This window comes from Gymnogyps californianus, chromosome Z (assembly GCF_018139145.2).
Source record: "Gymnogyps californianus isolate 813 chromosome Z, ASM1813914v2, whole genome shotgun sequence".
Classification (NCBI taxonomy): Eukaryota; Metazoa; Chordata; class Aves; order Accipitriformes; family Cathartidae; genus Gymnogyps; species Gymnogyps californianus.
Window position 1 is genome coordinate 35355914 of NC_059500.1, and position 21368 is coordinate 35377281.

The window sequence follows — 21368 nt, forward strand, 5'->3', positions numbered from 1 at the left end:
ACTTTTCAGATAGCCTCAAACCACATTTTTTTGCTTTACTGTGCAGAGCCTGGAATTTGACAAGTGTATCATTAAGTTCAGAAACTCGGGGAGAAGATTAACTATTACGAATTTCAGTCAGCATGAAAGTGAAGTTCACTGATTTTAACCATTCACTACTGTAAAACTATAACTTACTGTTTGGCTTGTAGTTAGCCACAGCACCCAAGGTTTTCACTATCATCTGTTTAATCAACTGCTGCCCCAGTTGCCAGGTTCCTCTCCGCTAAGCACGGTGAAGACTAGTGAGTGAAGCCCCAAAGGGAGCAGTTCTACGGTGCTCTCCCAGATGATCATCAGAAGTCCTTTACAGCTGTTTAGCTTCAGTGAAGCAAGTCCCAAACATCTCCTTTAGCAGCGATGTCCTTTGTTCCCTTTCCATCAAGTGCTACCTCACTTCCTAAGCAAACTTCTTTCCAGCTCCCCCTCCTCTGCACTGCCTTTTAGGCAGTCGCTCAAGTCCTGCGCAGCTGTGCACACAGACTCAGTCACCTCCCCACACTCAGGTGCATCCGTGCAAGGTCTTCCCCAGTACTCTTTTTCTTCACAGGGTTTCTCTCTCCACGGCTATGTTCAGCTTTTATGGCTGCTCACTTTGGAAAGACTCTTAAAGCTGCAATTTCTCTTCTTATCTGAATTTACTCGTTGTTTCCACTATGCTCTGGTTTTGCTTTTGCCGTTCAATTCATTAGCCAAGTATCTGAACAACTGCTGCTTACAGCAACAAACTCGCCAGTTACAGGTATAGAGGCAGCAAGTGCGTGTTGATGAGGTACCAAAGCACCGGCTCTGCCCCTCGGCCGTTTGCAGCCTGGGACGGCGTCGGGCCGAAGAAGCCTATGGGTGTGGAGAAAGCGACACCAAGATTACGCCAGCACGTTCAACAAACAGCACCGGGTTTGAAATGTAGTGAGGAAGTACACACCAATGCATCCAAGTTCATCTTCTTATGCAAGTTCAACTTACAGCTAATTTCATTTTTTTAACACTGAAGAGTGCATCTTCCCAGTCTGGCCGCGCTCCCTGATCAGGGCCGCCACAGAAAACAGCAGTTTGTGACGACAACGGGGAGCAGTAACTGCAAAGCCGGAGCGCGGAACGGCCACACGCACTGCCAGAAAAGGCGCTTCTTTACAAACCACCATTACAGAATTTAAGAAAAGCTGCCCCAAGCCCGCCCCTCCTCCGCGCCCCCCGTGGCGGTGCCAACCCGCCGCGCCGCTGCTAGGGGCGCGGGGTTGCGCGGCACGGCCCGCCCCGGACTCTTAACGGCCCCGCGGCCGCCTGCCCTGCCCCGCCGGGCCGGAGGGGGCGCTCTCTGGCGGCCGTGGGCCCGCCCCTCCGCCCCTGACGCCGGCGTACGGCGGCGGCGACGCCCGGGCGGGCCGCAAAGGCGGAAGCGGGCGGGCGCGGCGATGGCGGCGGCGGGCATGGGGCAGCAGTGGGTGTTGGTGGAGATGGTGCAGGCCTTCTACGAGGTGCGGTCTGGGGCGCGGGCCCCGGGTGCTGCCCGACTGCCGGCGCGGGGCGGCTGGGGGAGGGCCGGGCGGCTGGCACCCGCCGCCGGGATTGAGGGGGTGGGTGTGCCGAAGGGGTCCCAGCGCCGAGCCGAGGGGCGTCGAGGCGGACGGGGCCCCCGGGCGCCCCGTGGCTGTCGGAGCTTGGGTGATGGGTGTGAGGGCGCCCTGTCCTTGGGCCGCTGACTTCGGGTGCAGGGAGCGGGAAGGTAGAGCTGGGCCTGCCCCGGGGCTGGTAACCGGTGAGCCTCGCTCGGTGGCGGGGGGAGGGTGGTGGCTCGCAGGGTGGTGCTGTGTCTTCCCTGCATTGAATCGGGAGTGGGCTGTGGATCAGTGCCGCGTGTGTAAGACTGCACTCGCAAAATTGTGGCTGTATGTATGTGCACCGTATTTATACATTGAAAAAATAGATGCACGCCCTTATGTTTTTCTCTGTTTAAGTATATAAAGCTACATTTAAGCTGTATACCAGAGCATTAAACCTTAACAAAATTCAGAGTGTTCTTTGAGTATATGTTCCGGGTTTGTAACTTACAAGTGTTATTTACAAAGAAAGAAACAACTCTTACTGTTTATGCTTGAGTTCTCTCCTGGAGGGGATCAGCATGGCATGTTTGTATCCAGGCTTTGTTTCATGATATTAAAAAGGATGTCCTGATGATAGGCAGTGTTCTTATATCAACAGTCTGTTTCCCTCCCTTCCTTTGGCAAAGGTTGATAACGTTTTGAGAACTTGTGCTAGGGTTTGCAGTACAAATATATAAGTGCTTAGCTACTGAAGCTGGTAGCACAGTCTAGTACACTGAATTCAGGGTAATTGTAGGCACTGAAAGGCACAGGGAAGTAGTTTGTGTGGACCTCTAGTGCTACTATACTATGTGTTCTTTAGATGTCACGGTGTACATATGTATTTTTAATGTGTTTGGTGAACTGAAAAGTACTCTGCAAATGATAAATTCGTTATTTGCAGTTTGCTATGCCATAGGACTCCTTACTGCTTTTAAAAACCAGTGTGTTCAATTTCCTTTAGTTTCTGGATGTGTGGTGCATCCTACTTCCTTTGTTGGCAGGTCAGATCCCACCAGAAAACGTTGATGTGTGGGAGCTCTTCCACTGAGTTGAAGAGGGAGTGCATTAGTGTGTGTACATTTTGAGTCTTAAAAATAGTAGGCGTCCACAGTGTAGACAGGAGGCTTTCTGAAATTGAATAACTAAACCCCTAGTTAAAACTAGATGTCAAATGCTGATGCCGTAACTCCACATCTACTTTGAACTAGCTGTGCTGCCAGAGAAAACTGACTTTCCTCCCTCCAAGCACCCAGAGGCTAACTTTAACTTGGATCAACTCTGTGTTCTCATTTGCTGTATATGTTCCTAAATATTGTGTCCACACAAGAGAGTAAATGACACGGGGGCAAAACTGCTTCTGATGACTGTGTTGGGTTATACCTGCTCAAAGTGGCTCTGAAACTAACAAAAATGGGCTATGAGGACAGGATTAGGTTTCTTTGTAAATAATAGTAGCTGTTGCTGCTGTTGGACTGTAAGTTATAAGAATGTAGGGTTCTAGTGGGTGTGTATAGATGACACAGACCTTCAAGCTGTCAGGATACTCTGCTTGTTGTGAAAGCTTTCTGCCTTCACTGATACTGGTGCAACCCGTACGGCTTATCTGCCTTTACTTGCACTGTTCAATTTATGTGCATGTGTGGAACTGAAACCGCTTATCAATTTAGAGTGTGCCTTGTTTATTAACAAAAGAATAAATCCATTCAAACTCAAGTTAACAGCTACAAGTAGTAGTTGCAAAGCAATCCACTTTCATATAATTATAATTTTTACTGATTTAGAAATACGTATCAGCTGATGATGAGCTTTGGGGTTTTTTCTGAGTGTACTAGTAGAGACAAAACTGTTGCATAGTGTCACACTGATTCAAATAGAATTCTGTGTAGACTTATTTTTGTGCTTTTGTTTTCAGGCTCCTGCTTACCATCTCATTTTGGAAGGAATTCTGATTCTATGGATAATCAGACTTCTTTTCTCCAAGACATACAAACTTCAAGAGCGATCTGATCTAACACCTAAGGTATGGTGGAAAAATGCGTTTCTTTAGAGAAACAGTTTATAGCTATTGATATATTTGGCTGTTGAACCACTGCTGCATCACAGATTGTGCTGGTTTTTCTTAGGATTTCAATGGGTAAGCTTACTTTGGACTAAGAAACTGCTTATTGCTTAAATGCTTCAGTTTGTGCTTTTAAAGTAATACTGTGTTTGAGAGTCTGAGAATATAAAAAAACTGATGTGACTGTGACTGCTAAGCTGTGAAAAGCTGGCATTAGCTCTACTGAATGGATGGCTTTGTTTTAAAAATGGAAGCTATACTAAAGAAACTCCAGCAAACAAACTGAACTATAAGAGTGTAGAGAGTAGGAGAATGATCAGTCTGTACCTGTGGTATCTGTAGTAACTCTGCGAGTTTACAGTGTTAAGTGGGTTCCAGAAAACTTTGTAGTTCAGCGGCAATTTTCTTCTTTTGCAATGTAGCTGTCTCAAAAAAAAAAAAAAGGTGTAATTGATTGTGAAGACTGGAATTTCTCCCTGACTTTTGGCTGGACATTATCAGGAATGAGTAGAGTTTGTTTTGGAGATGTCCCTGGACTAGTTTGTCTGAGACATAGTCTGTAATTGTGCTTGCTGCATAATGTCAGAGGATGCCATTGGATATATTCAAAGGATGCACTCTCTGAATGAGAAAATAGTGAGGTGAACAAGGACGCTCTCATTTTTCTCAGTCAAAGATGAACTATAGCAATGTATTGCAGTATGACCACCAGCTTGCGTATGCGAGGGGTTGATCTGAACGATCTGAAGTCCCATATGACAAACAAGGTTAGTTTGCTAGCACTTCAGAGGAATGGTATCCTTTATGAATGGGATAAAACACTGGAATTTCTTCATGGTACTGAGGAAGGTTTGTGAAACAGATTTATGGGTATTTTACCTTGTCATTCCCATCTGTATCATGGGCTTGCATGCTTTTTGATCTTATTCTCGCTAAGGATACATGTTAACCATGGGGGCTTGGTGTAATGCATCAGTGAACAAGATGCAGGGACTATAGGCAGAAGGCTGTAAATGTGAGCAAATCTGCAGGCAGTGTCCTCTTTTGGGGAGCAGTTACTAAATGAGCTTAGACTATTTTAGGGAACACTTTAGCATGTATTTATTGGAGGCATTTAATATTGAAGGCAAGAAGTGAGCTGAGCAGGAATCAAGAACGGCCAGTTCAGTTTTGCGCTTGGAAGGGTTTGAATTGATCCTGGGACTCTTGGAAGTTTGCCGCCTTTGATAAGAATACAGAGGAGTGAGTGCAAAGGGAAGTCTAGCATGGTGAAGTGCTGAATGTTCAGGTCATCCAGGAGGACATGCTGCAGCTTTAAGGTAGCGTTTGATTGTCCATTCAGAAACTATGATAGTTCATTTAGTAGAGTTTTGCTGCATCAAATGGTTTTGATCTCTGGTATTTTGGAGGATAACTTTTTTCTTTTGAAAGATTCGTTCTCTCTGCAGTAGATGGTGGGAAAAGGCTCTTTGCTACTCTTGCGTAATTGGTGACCTGAAAAAGCTGAAACCTATCTCTTCCTTACAGAGTAAGGATTACACTCAGATATTTCTATGTGCATCTTGAGTGTTATCATCCAGTTGCAGGTCATCTCCTTCATTCACTGACAGACCGTTTTGCTGAAGCTGAGGTGTTTAAGAAAGTGCTCAGACAAATCTGGAACAGTGATATGTGGGGGAGAAAATTGTTTTGTGTCTTCTTAACTGGGGGCAATGAGCAATTGGGAGATTGCACGTGTAGCTGGTCTGCTGCAGCTCAGTGGAAGCAGGGGTTTAGAAGGGGGTCAAAAGGGGGAAAAACATTTGGAAATGGCTCGTGCTTAATAACAATCCTACTTTTGCAGGATGACAGTAGTCAACTTCACTGGCAGGACAGCAGTAGCAGGCTTTCTGAAGAACAGAAGCATGCAAATATGTTACTGCTGTGATACTGCTGATGAGATTTATACAAACTTTACTGAACTTGAGGGGTGGAAAGGAATGTGAATACTAGCACAAATCCAAAGTGGTCAAGAATTGCATTGTATAGATACTGGATACATTGATTCACAGTTGCAAGGCACAGAAGAAAAAAATTTGCAGAGTGCTAAGAGCTGTATTAGAGCAAAGGGTTTGACTTGAGGTGTTAAAGACAGCAACACCTCTAGCTTTTTGTTACCTCTATCTTGATGGCAAAAAGAATAGTGTGTTCAGGCTGGCTGACGATGAAGGAGTTTTAAGTTAGTCTGGCTGTCTTTACCGTTGACCTCTGAAGATGGAAACAGTGTTTTCCGTAGGAAGAACTGTGTTTGAAAGGAAATGTCTTGTCTACAGATAGGTAATTGAAAGCAAGCATAAATAAAACATTGAAGTGAAAGTGTGAATAAGTCTTCTACAGTTGGAGGACTTAAGCAGGCTAATACATCAGAGGTGTGGAGTGATTCCGTCTCTTTTCTACAATGTAGGTAATTGCTGTGAAAAGAACACATTTATTTTGTGTAGCGGAATAGCTGGGGGAGGAACCACCTTAACCTTCACTAAAAATCCACGGAGGATTGACACTCATCTGTGTTGTGGGTTAACCCCAGTAGGCAGCTAAGCACCGCACAGCTGCTCGCTTGCTTTCTCCCCCACCCCCAGTGGGACAGGGAAAGAGGAAAGGAAGAGTAAAAGCAAGAAGACTTGTGAGTGAAGATAAAATTGTTTAATAAGCAAAGGAGAAGTGGAAGAAGAGAGAAACAAGACAAGTGATGCAAAGGCAATCGCTCACCACCTCCCATGGGTGGACCAATACCCAGCCAGTTCCTGAGCAAAAGATGGCTAATTTCCCTAAACCCCCCTCTTATCCCTTTTGTTGCTGAGCGTGACATTATATGGTATGGAATATCTGTTTGGTTAGTTCGGGTCATCTGCCTGGTTGTGTCCCCTCCTAACCTCTTGTGCACCCTCCAGTCTGTTCACTGTGGGGGCAGAGTGAGAAACAGAAGGCCTTGACACTGTGCAAACACTGTTCAGCAAGAGCTACAACATTAGTGTGTTATCGGCATTGTTTTGGTCACAGATCTAAACCACAGTGCTATACGAGCTGCTATGAAGAAAATTAACACCATCCCAGCCAGAACCAGTACAGTCTATTTCATACAATATGGGGTCCCACACAGCCAGGCTTCTGTGTGCGTGTTGAGCTGCGTGTAGTAACATGCCAGCTATTGAGCAAGGAGACTGCTGATTTGCCCTCTGATTTGTTCTAGTTTGATTCATGCTGTGGTGTCCAGTCTTTACTGCAGCAGAAAGAAATACTAGGTTGCTCAGGTACAGGCACTGGAGATAGGCCAGCTAAGGCTACCTTTATGTCAACACTCATCTAATGATACTTGGAGTTTCTCTGTGAATTATTGTTGGGGATGGTACCAGAGCAGAGCTGGCTCCACGTAATAAATATTAATGAAGAATACCACTATTGCACAGCCATCTTAATGTGATCTGTCAGGACCAGTCTGTCCTGGGGAACCAGAGGTAGATGATGTATTGTGCAACCTAGTGCGCTTAGGAGTCACACTTCTAAAACAGTGAAGAAATCCACCCCGAAGGTGGCTTCTGGGTTTAGTCAAATGTGTAGCAGGTCGTCTCTGCAAGAGTACTATGAAATCCAGTGCAGGAATCAGCTTTCAACTGACTGTCATCCTTTAATAACAGTGTTTGTAGGTATTCCTGTTGGTTCTATTCCAAAATAATGAAATCTCCCAAATCATTAACTAAAAAGGTGGAGTACTTCTCTGTGACTGTAAGTTCCTGATAGTTTGGGATTTTCAGAAGTACAAATAAGTCTGTGGCCAGACAGGGTGCTAGACATACAGATTCTTGTGGGCTTCTCACTCAAAATAAAATCTACGGAAAAGCGGCAAAGTGCCACTGAGGACTGGAGTGGGCTGTGGGAGATTGCATGGCATCATTTAGCCACAAGCTCACTCTCCAGCCAACAACTATTTGTGTGAAAGAAGGTGCCCTCCAGATGTATGGGTCTTTCACTCTGCAGTAAATGATACTGAACTTTTCTCTCAAAATCTCTGAAGTCCCACTAGGAGCCACATCTTACTATTTGTGGATGGAAGGAATAGTTGTTTTCTTTAGCTTTAGAATTTTCACTACAGTAGTAGCATTGGAACAGTTTTATTAGAGTGATATTAGTCCGGAGGCTGGAAGGTTCCTGTCAGAGACAAATGTTTAATGCATGGCTGAGAAATACTGTAGGCCACAAGAGTGCTGTCTTGCAGGAGCAGCATTCAGAGGTTGATCAGATGTTGTTCTACAGGGAAGAGCAGATGTAGTCTGTTATTGTAAAGGTTTTCAATCATTTTGAGCCAATACTCCCTATGTAGGTAAAGATTCTCTTAAGTATTAGCGTGATTTGAGAGAGAGAAGTTTCTAACTAGCATGCTCATTGTTTGTGCCAATATATGCCATGCTGATATATGATTCCATAAATACCGTGAAATTAAAGACCTGTTATTTGAGGACCAGCAAATTAAAAAAATATTAATCTTTGGATGTCAACACAGATGCATGTATGACACTATTTCAAAACACTGGTGCTAGCTGAGAACTGTCTTCATGAATGTAATTGCTACCTTTTCTTAAAAACCAGGGTCAACAAGGCAACTTATTTAAATAATTTGGGTTGGATGTGTTTACACCCAAGTATTTCTCTTACCCAAGGTATCTGGCATTTAAAAAGTAAAAACCACAACTAACAAAACACAACCACCCAAACCCATTTTATTTATATATCTGTGTGTGTGTGTGTGTATTTAGATAAATATATTTTAAAATGTTTATATATGTGCACAAATGGATAAATGTGTATATTATAATTTATAAAATATAAACATTTTATATCTTATACTTTTGTGTGTATTGTGTATTAGTCATAAAAATAAAATATATCCATTTTATATTGATATTTATATTTTATTTAACATTTATGTTTATATAAATGAAAAAGAATTACAAAAGGGAAAGAGGAAGAGCTGAGAGATGAGTTCACTTACATTACAGCCCAAGAGAGTGGAAACTGAAAGTTTTGAATTCATTCTTTTCATCAAGTGGATATTTTCAGTACAGTGAACTGAGGAGAAATAAGTGAATCAACTATATATTGAGGGTATTACGTTGTGAATTAAAATCTGGTTTCTCTCTATGTTTGAAAATTAACATTTTTATACTTGATACTGGTCTGTTGGTGCCTATTTAGGAGGTAGAAGATAAAAGTGCTGTTCTGAATGTAGGGTCACTGTATGAAAGCCTGCTTCTGCTCTGTCTTTTTGGTCAGAGGGAGTTGGTCATGCTTACCCTGAAAAGTTGGCAGGACAGGCCAGTCTACTGAGATATTTGGTGAATGGAGGGAGGAAGGGATGTGGACTGTCCCATCTGCAGTGTGAATGGCCATTTTAGATTGAGATTGGTACTCATTTTTATCGCCAATATCTCCAGTCCCCCACCATAATAAAGGAACTTCTATCACAGAAGCTTTTGGTAGACTACTGCCTGTGCCAAGTACATGTGGAAACAGAAGACATAAGACGTGAAGATGCAATTGTTTGTCGTTTATGTTCCTATGTCCATCAAAAAGCAAAATGCCATGTAACGGATGAGGAGCATGAATGTGAGCTAGAATTAGTGAAACAGTGTTGTTTGAAATGAGGATTAGTCTTCTGTATATTTTATTTTGTGTTAAGAAAAAAATCAGGATATTGCCACATCTCATCTGTGGCTTGTCACCTATGCTGTTAGTTTGTGTGCTGCAAACATTTTAAAAGGAAGAATGGAATCTTCTTACAACTTAGTATGAATGGGGAAGAGAAGTAGTAATTGGGAATTGCTCATTATCTTTATGTTCACAGATCTCAACTGCAGTTGTCCGATGCTAATTTATTGTAGTTATAGTGTCCCTCTATAAATACTATTTTTCTTTCTGCTACACTCCATGGCAAAAAGATTTTAATTGAATTTGTGTATCAGTTGCTAAGCTGCTTGGTAATATTTTGTACCCCTAGTTCAAAAAATTAGACTTAAATGAAGAAGCTAAGTACATGCTTGCACAGCTTTAATTCTGCCCTCTTTGAAGAAAGGATATGTTATGTTGCCTGCTCTGCCTTTGAACTATGGTGTATAAAAGCTGTTAAAATGTTCTTTGTGTTCAGGCCTTAAACAGAAGAAACACCATGCTTCCTAAGTCCTTACCCTTAAGGCATTTGTTGTCATCTAATGCTTTTCTTATTTATCCTTCCATAACTGACAGGCTGCAACACTTCTCAACTGATTTATTCTGCTTCCTAATTAAAACAAAAAACAACAAAAACCAAAACAAAAAAAAACCTGACTCTGTGCTCTAAAATGAAAACAAAACTGTTGATGCAAGCTACACCGTACATCAGAGATTTGGGGCCTTTTGACACCAACTGTTTTAGGAGCAGAGTGAAGGCTGCATGAGCATACATCCTGCTTTCTGATTTTTCAGAAGTCTTTTTGAATTCTTGTGAAAAGGTGTAAGATACTACTGGGCAACTGTAACTCAGGATATGGTTTCCCAGTAGCATCAGCCAATTTAGGTTGGGACTACTTTGTTGTGGTCTAGTTTAGCTATATGTCCATCCTGCTTTTGCTGAGTTAGTTTTCAACTGGATCATTTTTCTGAACAAGGTTGTTGTCTGGTTTTGTAACCGCCTATGCCAGCGCAAGGAACAGGAATGTATTTGTGGCTGGGAGAGGACTGTACTGTAGCAGCTGCTGGCTTGCAGTGCTGTGGGTCAGCACACTTAATGTTAAATTACATCTTTGATTTTTTTTTTTTTCAAATAGTAATACAGTATCGAGATGCACACTAGTACCTGTTCTGAGACGAGAATGGAATTGCCACTCTCTTGTCTTGGATCAATGGAGTTTAGCATACAGGGTTATGGTTGTGGTTCCACTCTGAGATTGACCTGAATTTGGGTACTACTTTTCCACCATTTTGGTACTGTGTTGCATGTTAATCTTTTTACGGTGTATCATCTGGTAATCTTCTCCCATAGGGTTCTTGAGGTATTTGCTGAGTCATGTCAAACATGAGGTTTGATAATAGAATGCAGTAATGAATAGTAGTCAATAGTATTTACACACAGCTTAATTTATTATCATTCTGTTCTCTGGTGCTCAGTTATCTGTTTGGATTTTGTTAATTGAAGCGTTAAAATCTGCTATTTGACATGCTGTGAATGGCACTAGTACAGGGTAAATTTGTAAAACCCCGTACTTTAATGCTTTCCTTAATATGTGGAACAGCATTTCAACTCATACACAACTGCGTGCAAGGGTCCAGCTGAGGTCTGTCCTATGGTGGCTAAAGAAGCTAAGCACTTTTTCTTACATAAATGTAGCCACTTCAAAATATTGAATGTATTCAATTCTGTTGCACATATTAATGGCATTTTATTTCTCTTAAAATATACGCCCCATGGGTTAAATTTCAGTAAGAAATCTAAGATGAGAAAGTTAAATAAAAAGGTATTTAAAGTACATCTGCAAAATATTAGAAACACAAGTGACTATGCTCACATAAAAAGGATCTTTTCTGAAATACAGAGCTATTGGAATTTCCATTTGTGTTTTGAAATAGACCTTTGTGGAGCTCCTGCGATATTAATACATACTCTGGAAATACCTAGAAACAAAGTTATTCATTAGCTTAGTAAAAGGAAAGTGGACAAAACGCAGGAGACTAATTGTGTTGTTGCATGTAGTTTCCTTCTGAGTTTTTAATATCTTAATTTGGTTTTGTACTTTGAAGGCTTTGAAAAGTGTATTTGGGAAAAAATAAAAATGGAAAAAGGTATTGCTGTGGTGTTTTCAAAAACCGATTGCAGAATTTATATTTTGGTATTGAAATAAGTAGCCTTAAACATTCTACTGCTTTTTGAAATAATAGAGAAATATAAACCCATTGTAGTCATGACATTCAAAGTTAGCGTGTTAACAAATATGTTATCAGGTGTGTCTTGCTGTACTAGTAAATAATCCACTGGGAAAGTTCTGCCTTCAAGGTATGAAGGATGATTTTGGTGATTTGCCTGAGTTGTTGCTAATTTATGTGAAACTAGTTTAATGCACCTGTTACACTGGTCCACTGCATGTCCTTTGGCAAATCATCTAACTGAGGTCTTCCAAATAGTTTAAAGCACTTTGAAAATGAATGTGCATTCAGTATTCCTCTGTGGTTAGGTGGGGGATACATGGTTTAGTAGTTGTTGTTACCATTTCTTGAGCATCTGGCAGTTTTTCTCCATTGTGTCCTGCTCACATATGTGTTACTTTGCTAAGTATTTTAATGCCACAGTTGTTTAAACAGCACTGTTGAAGACTTGAGAATGTAAAGTGAGGCAATTTATATTCAATTATTATGTAATTTGTATTCAATTACATAAACTGTAGAGGAAAATTTCCATAATTAATAGATGGAATGAAACAGTATTGATTAAAATTTGGCAGGGACACCAAGTTAGTATCTCTTCTCTTGATTGTCATATCATAAGATCTTTAATGCACGGGCACAACTAGGCTATCTTTCTTTACATCTCCTTCCCTTTGAAGAATTCAGAGCCCCTCAGTTAAACATATTGAGATAATATCAATTTAATAATATCAAGTGTCTCAGAAAGGTGACACATTAGCATACAGAATTTCTCATACAACTATTACCAACTCTTTATTAGCACATAATGTCTTTTCTTATGGAAGTCCTTTTTGAGCAGTATTTCTTTTCTCCTGTTCAGGAAAAAGAAGAGTTGATTGAAGAATGGCAGCCAGAGCCTCTTGTAACTCCTGTACCAAAAGATCACCCAGCTCTCAACTACAACATTGTTTCAGGGTAAATGTAACCAAAATAAATTCTATTGTTTATTTCAACTTAAATACTTGATGTCCATATTTTTAAGCATATTTCTTACTAAGCATTTCCATATCCTTAAAACCTTTCATAAATTAATTGCATTTTTAGATAGCAGGACTGAATTTGTCACTGAAGAGATGGTCTTGGTTTTGCAACGTTATCAAAACTATCTTATTAAGAAAATCTTTCTTACTTTAAATGTTGTAATTAATTTTTTTTTTAATATTGGGGGTAGGAGGAGGAACACTTTATCTTTGCCTTCATTGTGGATCTGTATTCTTTGGTAGTAATTTGCTTCATTTTTTCTGAATATGTAGACTTAGACCTCCAAAAGTGGTTACCACCTTCTGTGTAGGGGTTGTGGGGAAACTGTGTCATCACAAGTCACTTTAGAAGAAGCTGATTTTGTGGCTGGCCACTTGGCACTTCGTGAAAAGTTGTTCATCTTTGGACAATCAGAAGTGGAGATGCTTGATGGTGAAGTTGTTTTGTGAGGAAATTATGGCTCAGCATTACTTTCTTGTGTTACGAGGCTTTTAAAATGTGTGCTGACTTAGGTAAGAGTCACGGTATTTCAGAAATTGCTTTGAAATTTCTTTCACAAGCTTCAGATTTGTTTATGTCAGAAACATTTACAATATAAGCATTCTTAATATCCTCCTAGTGACACTAATAATTTAAAATAACTTAGTGACAGAGCACAATTATTTGCTGTCATAGGGAGCTCCATTTTGATGGTTCTGCCACCACAGAAAAGTCTGCCTTAGAAAAGGGATGCCTATTTTAATCAACTGTGATGTGAACAATCCTTCTGTTATTGGAGTTAAAGGAAGTGTTGGATGTTTAAAAAAAATCTGAACAAATACATCTTTTAGATTGACTCCGAAAATGTTTAATTTATTTAGAACTTTTCCAGTGCTTACAGCTAGGGAATGTATTGTGACAGAATGTTAATGTGTTGTGGCTGTTAAACTTAATAGTGGCTATGGGGAAAACTTGGCATTTGTCTTGTAAGATTTAAACTGCCAACTAACTACCTTCCCATAAGTTGCTCAACAGCTATGAGATTGTAACTTGGGCTATAAACTTAACCCACATTTCAGAATTAATACAGAAATGAAAGTGTCTGCATCCTAATTCCAGCTCAAGAACATTTCTATCCCCTTTTTAATTATTTTTTTAGGGGGACCCTATTGATGCTAATGAGGTAGTCTTCTTTCTATGATTTTCATGTGTTAATGTCTACCGTGAATGGTGATTTACATATATCTTGATTATCTTAGTATGTGGTGGTTTAATACTGCATATTTATAGTAATGTGTGGATAGGGTTTATATAGGCTCATAACCAATTAGGAAGTATTAAATATTTCAGTAAAAACTTCGACCTACTGTGGGGGGGAGGCAGACTTCCTCTGCCCTCAATATGCAAGGCAGTTTGTGCCTTATGTTAGTATGCTCCTTTCTGCTGAATACTTGCATAATCCCAGTAACATTGCCAAATGGTAAGCAAAGCCAATAATGTAGAGACTTGTCCAAACAAAAAAAGTGATCAGTCTTGAACCAGTGGTGAAGAAGTTACCCATGACGGTTCAGTCACGGTCCAGAAATTAGTTACTTCTTGTGGTAGCCTTTCTGTGAACTAATCTATGCAAGATAGCTAAGTTGTACAAGATCTCATTCAGAAAATGTAAACCTATTTCCTAAAACAGTATGTCTGCAAAATTGTCATGCTGATTCTCATTTTGCTTTAAAATAAAAAGGCACTAATGATCTGGGTTTTAACTTCATCTTCTGCGACTGATTTTTCAATACATGCAACACTTAAGTGAGAGGTCCAAGTACAGACGGAATGCTGTCGGTCCTTAAAAGACACAATTTCTGAAGGACTTGCTTGGAAGTTCTTTGAATATAGCTTCAAATTATATTTTTATTTACGGTTTCAGCTGGATCACTCGGTGTCTAATAACTGTTGTCCCTAACCATGATACCTAATGAACTGTGTTATACTAGGGGGAGACATGTGAAACTATAAAGAAATCAAGTGTTTCACTGTTTTCCTTTTGCAAAGGCTTGTTTGTGACATTGCAAGGAAGGTTTTATGATACTGTTAGCATCCCTGTTCTGGATATAATTATTCACTGGCATAAGCTTTTCCATGAGTGTTTTCTGCCTAACCGTGAGTGTTCCTTTAGAAGGTTGGGTAAAATTCTGATAGCAAAGTGTGGCCATGTTTTCATGAGGGCTGCAGCTTTGTTAGGGGCAAGTTGTTGGTGAACATTAGTGTATTTTCTAGGTTTGAGAGGTGGAGCTGTGGGGGCAAATTGTTCTAAGTTTACCAGGTTTAATAGTATGCTGGGAAGATACTGAACCTCATGTTAGTGCCACAATGCATAGGTATAGGTCTACCCTTGTGAATATCTGCGAACCTAAGTAGTTATTTAACTTAACAGGACTTCCAACATTTGGTACAGCTCGTTGATAAGCAAGACAGAGGAACAGATCCAGGTATATTTTTAATGGTGGTCAGTTCCCCAAGATGGTTTGCTGCACTTCTGTGTAATGCTACCACTGTGCAGAAGATGCACTGCAGTAATGCAGGACTGCTCCTTTGTGGGGTCAGTTTCAGCTTGTGTCAGTTTAATGTCATGGAATGACAGTGATGAAATGCACAGCACATGCACTGTTAGTAGAAAGCTTTCCAAAGCTCTTTTGTAAGCTTTGCAATTGCTTGGTTGAAGCAACATGTGCTTAATTTTTAAAGTGAACAGATATAAAACAAAATCAAGGAGTTTTTTTAAGTGGAGTTCAGGCAGTTCAGTGTTTTTCTTAACTTGTAACAAATAGCTTGGACTTAAAGTTTATTTGCTTTGCACACCAAATGTACCCATTGAAATACTGTCAGCAACCAGATTTGGAGCAGCTGTGCAAAAGCTTTTGACATTTGAGCAGCCTTGTTTAATTTTGATTGTGAAAATTGCTCAGTGCTAGTTTCCACACAGGTAAAGCTTCTTGAAACTATTGTGTTTGAGGACTAGTATAGGATCTCAACTGTAATATTTGACAACGCATACAGAAATGGGCAGATTGTATTGTAAGATTTTGTATTTGGCTTAGCTTTGAGACTACTCAACACTGAGTGATGAATTGAAACTTCTGATTTTGTAATATTGAAGTGTGTAATTGCCAAGACAGGATTGCTTTTAGAATACAGCACACAGATGTGATGCTTGCTTTTAAAGGGGTAATAGCTATTTTTCTCTTCAATTTTTTAGTAACTGTTTATCTAAATCATAATTTTTAAGGCAGAAAATTTCTCTGCCCTTTGCTTCATCTATATTGTGCTTTTGTTCATTTGTTAATATTGGGTGTTTTCACACTTCTGTGTTTCCTGAATACATGAGTTATTCAAACCATTGTGGATTAAACAGAATTGGAAACTTGAGGTGACAGCTAATACAATACTTTTGTCTGCTTACAGCTAGTACCTATATTTCAGGTACCAGATAGGTATTGTGGGTTTGCTTTATGACAAAAACATTGGTTTTAAATTCATTTTTGTCATGGACGTAAGTAGCAATGACATTTCCTTTTCATTTGTAGTATTCCTTCTTTCAAATAGATATCACTTTGCTTTTAAAGGAGAAGCTTTATTTATCTCTTCAGGAGTCATCTGTGTGTGAATTCAGTTTTCAACAAGGAATCATTAAACTAAGTATCTCAGGAAGGTATTTACGGTTTCTTTAGTAAACTACAGGAATACAGTTTTTGCTGCATATGGTAGTATATTTGTGACTTGACACTGAACTGAAATATTGGTTGGCAGCTGCAAAGGCAGAAGCGGAAAGAGGGAATCTTGAAAAAGCTGTGTGTCTTTCACTGTTGAAAAACAAAACTCCTGTACCGTTTGACTGTTTATGAAAATGGCAACTGTTCATTCATAACAATAGCTCTGTAATTTTTTTCAGTCCTCCCACCCATATAATCACTGTTAATGGCAAGGAATGTATAAACTTTGCATCGTTTAACTTTCTTGGACTTTTGGATAATGAAAAGGTTAAGGTGAGTTCTTCTGGTTATTGTATTTGTGTGATTATTCCTCTTTTCAAGATAACATACAAAGTAAATTAAGAATGGCTTCAGAAAGCACAAACTTTGTCAAGGCAGTATGCTTCTAAAGCAGCAAGGAAGATTACAAACCTTGTAATTTTGTGCTATTTAAGTTTGTCTTTTTACTGAAGTTTAATCTGGTGTACTTACTGCATACTAGCTGATTATCAAGTTAGATTAGTATCTAATGTCCTTAATCATTAGAATACAATGAGTGATGCTTAAACACTTGTCTAAAATAGTTTGATGTGAAATTAATTCATAGAATTCAGTACATTATTATACTTTCTGTAAAGCAGGTCATGTTACATGATGCAAGAACTGGCCTGTGTACATTGGTATAAAATTGTCAATGTGAAGTGTATAGAAAAGTTAAGAGATATAGTGTAGCAATAAATATTTCATGTAATTCTTTTCTGTTAGAGTGCAGCCCAGGCATCTCTGAAGAAATACGGTGTTGGCACGTGTGGACCTAGAGGATTCTATGGTACTTTTGGTGAGTAACTTTCTTTGATCTGCCTTCAAAGGTGTTCAGGCTGGTTTGGTAAGTCAGCCAAAATAGTCCTATATATAAGCAGCAAATTATTTCTATCACTGTGAAGAACAGTTACCCTCTAACACACTTTTTACTGTAATTGTTAAGGATTGGTAGCATTTATTGTTCATAGCTTTGTTTCTTATTCACTTTATGTGTTTTCTTACTCTTTCTAATGCTGGTCTTGGAGGAGAGTTGCGAAGTTAAATATAATCTCTTTTAGTTCTGGTTACCATAGTAGAAAGAGAAAATAAACATATTAGAATTTAATCATGCATGGTGAATTTAAGTGTTAATTAATAATAAGTTTCTAAGTAGACCACAAGAGGGCAGTCTGATTCCTAGGATAAAGATTATTAGTTCAGTTTGTCTAATGCTGTGGTTAGAATGTTGTTTTCCTTTACTGATAACTTTAATGTTGTAATTAAGAGATTTTATGAGACAAGCAGGTGTTACTAAGGGGTTTTTCATTCTTTTTAAGAAGTAGCAAGTTGTTAAATGTCAGCCTCTGGAAGTAGTTCTTTACAGGCATTGATACTTTGAAATACTGCATGGAAACCAAAGAGTAATACATGAATAGCTGCACAGTTGCAGGCTAAAACCATCGACTGATCATCTTGTGAACTTTCCGGTCTCTTCCCAGAGGTGGTGGAATTCATAGTGTGTTTGTACTCAAATGATTTCATAGAGTTAGCTTCCTATAGCCTTGACTTGAATTCAAGACTAACTTGCAGTTTTCTCAGTTCTAGTCTCAGTGCTCAAGCTAGTCCTTTAAGTGATCAGCCAGATGCTGTACCTATTTCGATTTGTTAGAAGTCTATATATCAGAATGAAATTGAGTCTTTGATATCAATCTTGCAGATTGTTCTTTAACAGCCTAGAACCATAATTGATTTCTAAAGGAGGTGATGGTAGCCCATTGATTAGTAGAGAGCTTTTAGGAAGCTAGATTCCCTCACTGATCACAGTTCAGCAGTGATCTGTTGGAATTCATACAGGCTTCTCCCCCGCCCCAAAACACTGAAAAACTCAAAGAATCTTGTGGACTAATGCCTCCTGCCTTTTGAGTCAGGCTGATTTTAAGTTTCGTGAAATCTTTCACTTTGCTTCTTTCTAGTAATTATTTGAAACAGTCTGGTTAAAAGTTCATTTTCTCTGGTAAGTGAGAGATTGTTTGGGTTGTTTCCTGCCCTCTTTGGACGTCTAATCCTAAGATCCAAACTGTATAGCTTTTGCATTTAGTTTGGTTACTGTTCATTGGCTTCTGAATTTTTTTGGGTAAATGCTCCATTTCACAAAGCAGGGGATATAATCTCTGGTATTGCTGCATGACATCACTAGTGAAGAAATGATGTTATACTCACCTATTTGAGATACTATCTTTTATAGATAAAGTAATGGAGAATTGGTTTAAAATCTGAGACAAACACCTGCTGTTCTTGTTGGATCCCAAACTGTCTTCCTGTTTTCCCTTGACTTTAAATGTTTGAATATTGCGCGATTATGAATCTCTGATAAGAAACACTTCTTACATCAGTGATGTTGTATGCTTCAAACTTTTCACACAATTTTTTGTGTGCTGTGACTTTGGTAAATGAGTCATGTTGTGTCCAGAACTATGTAGTTTCCTCTTACTTAACTATATAGGATTTAATTGGTGATTGTCAATTGTTGTCACTCAGAATTATCCCCTCTTAGGGGCTGATATTTCATATCAATATTAGAGATCTCTTTATTTGGAAATGTAGATATTGTGTTATAATTTATTTTGAATGGAGACTTGATTCTTCATATCTCTGCCTGTTTGAAGGGATTTTGTAAATTTAGCGAGTCCCTATTAAGACATTTTTGCTTTGTGCTGTATCCCTGAAAACTGCATCCATGCCTTTATCCTATGATAAGCTTGAAATACTAGTATATTCACACATAATGAATCTTTATGGTTATTTTCTCCATAATGACAGCTGAGGAGTGTATCACTTTTTTGGTGGTGGGGTTTTTTTAAGGCTATTGTTGATTGCCTAGCAGCCACAATTTCAGTACTACTGTGAAGATCAGGACTGGCTACCCAATAAAATATATAAAAGATGATGTGGGATTTGGTCTCAGTTCTTCTGCTTTTGACTTGTGCGCGAGCACATGCTAGGCATTAAGCTGGCACTTTGTAGCAGTTGTTGACAATAATAGCTTTATTAAGGTTTCATAATTATGTAGAAAGCTGTTGCAATCGTATCTTCCTCTGTGCAAATGTGCTCTAGGTAGTGTTTGCAGCTTTCACTTAAGCTAGAATAATCCAAGTGATGTAACCAGACTAAAGCAAATCATTGCAATAAAGAATGTGAGAGTCAGATAGTATTCTGTTTTTATCACGGTGGAATGGTAGTGAAGGCTTAATTAATACTGTCTTAAGCTTTTCAACCTCACAATTATACAAAGCATTCATTCCCTTATGTAATGATGTACCAAATTTGTGTATGCTGTATGTCATTCTGAACTCAAATGTTCTTGCCCTTGCAAAATTTACTAGGCTTGTAAAACTTTTTTCTGTAACAGAAATCTGATTACATCCGTTAGCTCATTATTGCTGACAGTATTTCTTTCGCCCACTGTTTTTACCTAGCCCTTGCTCAGGTTGTTGCTGAGTAAAGCTCAGTGAGAAGCATGCAAGTTTTCATTTTTAACTGTGATGGTCTCGTCATCTTTTCCAGTTTTTTAGTTAAAGAATATAGGTGGTCTTTTACCCTCAAACAAAACATTTTTCCCCATTAGGTATCAATGGCTGGGCACTCAAAGTAGTAGTTCTACTTTGTTTCCCCTAATTTGTTATTCTCTACTGGCAGGTCTTCAAGGAGGAACATTTTTGGCTGAATGTTGTTTATATTGCATGTTTTAAGTGCCATGTGGCCAGCCTCTTTTTTTTGTGTGTGTGTGCTTGCTGCCAGAAAAAGATCTTTCTTGGGCTTTTTGTTGAATAATTGAATCAAAGTTCATCCATCCCGTTTTGCAGCCTGACTGGAGATCGTTGCATTGGTCCTGAAGTCCATGTAACAATAAAGAAAAAGACACAAAGGTTCTGAAAAAGAACTACTTAAAATCTCTATCAGAAAGTAGATTAGATAACTCCAATCAGTGTCCTTCCTTCCAAAGACTTTGGAGAAGAAAGGCTGTTCTAGGTTTCTCCAAATGTTTGGTATATCTAATACAGCTGGATCAAAGTGATAGGTAGCAGAAGAAAACTTTCAAATAATAAGTGATTGAACTTTTTGTTCCCATTTAAAACCAGTGGAAAACTAAATAAAAGAATTCCGTTCCATTTTTAGATGCTCAGGTAAACATTAGGAAAGGATTATTGAAGATTGGTAGTTTGCAGTCTGTGGATAAAATTGCTATTGACTGTCATTGGGAGGCTGTTGTTTGAAGACGTACCTTTTGCTTTTATTGTATAAATACATGAATCAGGTGGATGTGCCCTTCTGGGGAAAGGTTATGCTAGATATTTGTTTAGTATGGCAAAGTTAAGATTTTTATAAAGCCCTTTCTTCCTACTCCTTTGCCATTGGTACCTGGCTAGAAATAGCAACATTGACATAACCATGCCTTGTAGGCTACTGAAGAATCTGTATTTTTGACTGATGTTGACTCATTTGATTTTAGTTTCAATGAACTTTCAGTAATTGCAAAAAGGTAACATTTGGCCAATGGTAATCTTTCAAGTCACACACTAAGGACTTCTGTTTGCCCTTTAATCTTGTTTATTTCCAGTTGATAAAAGGCATGATTCTCTGACTAACATTTGGTAGCAGAAGCAGGTAGTGGTAAGAGAGTTATACAATTAAAATAACAGTTTGTCTGATACAGGTTATTTTGCTTAGGCAGAATACTTAATGCTGTGGTCACCTTTCTGCAGCAACAATCCAATCACCATGTGGTATTATCCTTCCTAATCTTTGGATTTAGTGGTGTTTTGTTTCTGACATGGGTCACTTTGACCGAATTGGTTTGGGAAATGCTTGTGTATCTAATTGTGTCAATTTATCTTAAGGGTGAGTAATCTCTGGCATGGAGATAAGCGACCTTTTCAATTGGCTGAAGTGCATTTAGGAGATGGTATGTGATTGCAGCCTGACAAGAGCAGT

The 21368-nt window shown here is 39.2% G+C and overlaps 1 protein-coding gene across 1 annotated transcript in view; it reads left to right on the forward strand.

Moving 5' to 3' along the window:
• Positions 1-1454: 1454 nt before the first annotated feature.
• SPTLC1 (serine palmitoyltransferase long chain base subunit 1) overlaps positions 1455-21368 on the forward strand; it is a 38541-nt gene continuing 18627 nt past the window's right edge. Inside the window, exons 1-5 of the mRNA XM_050912853.1 lie at positions 1455-1517; positions 3538-3645; positions 12473-12567; positions 16556-16649; positions 17121-17193. Coding sequence (XP_050768810.1) covers positions 1455-1517; positions 3538-3645; positions 12473-12567; positions 16556-16649; positions 17121-17193 — 433 coding nt within the window. The remainder of the gene's footprint in view (positions 1518-3537; positions 3646-12472; positions 12568-16555; positions 16650-17120; positions 17194-21368) is intronic.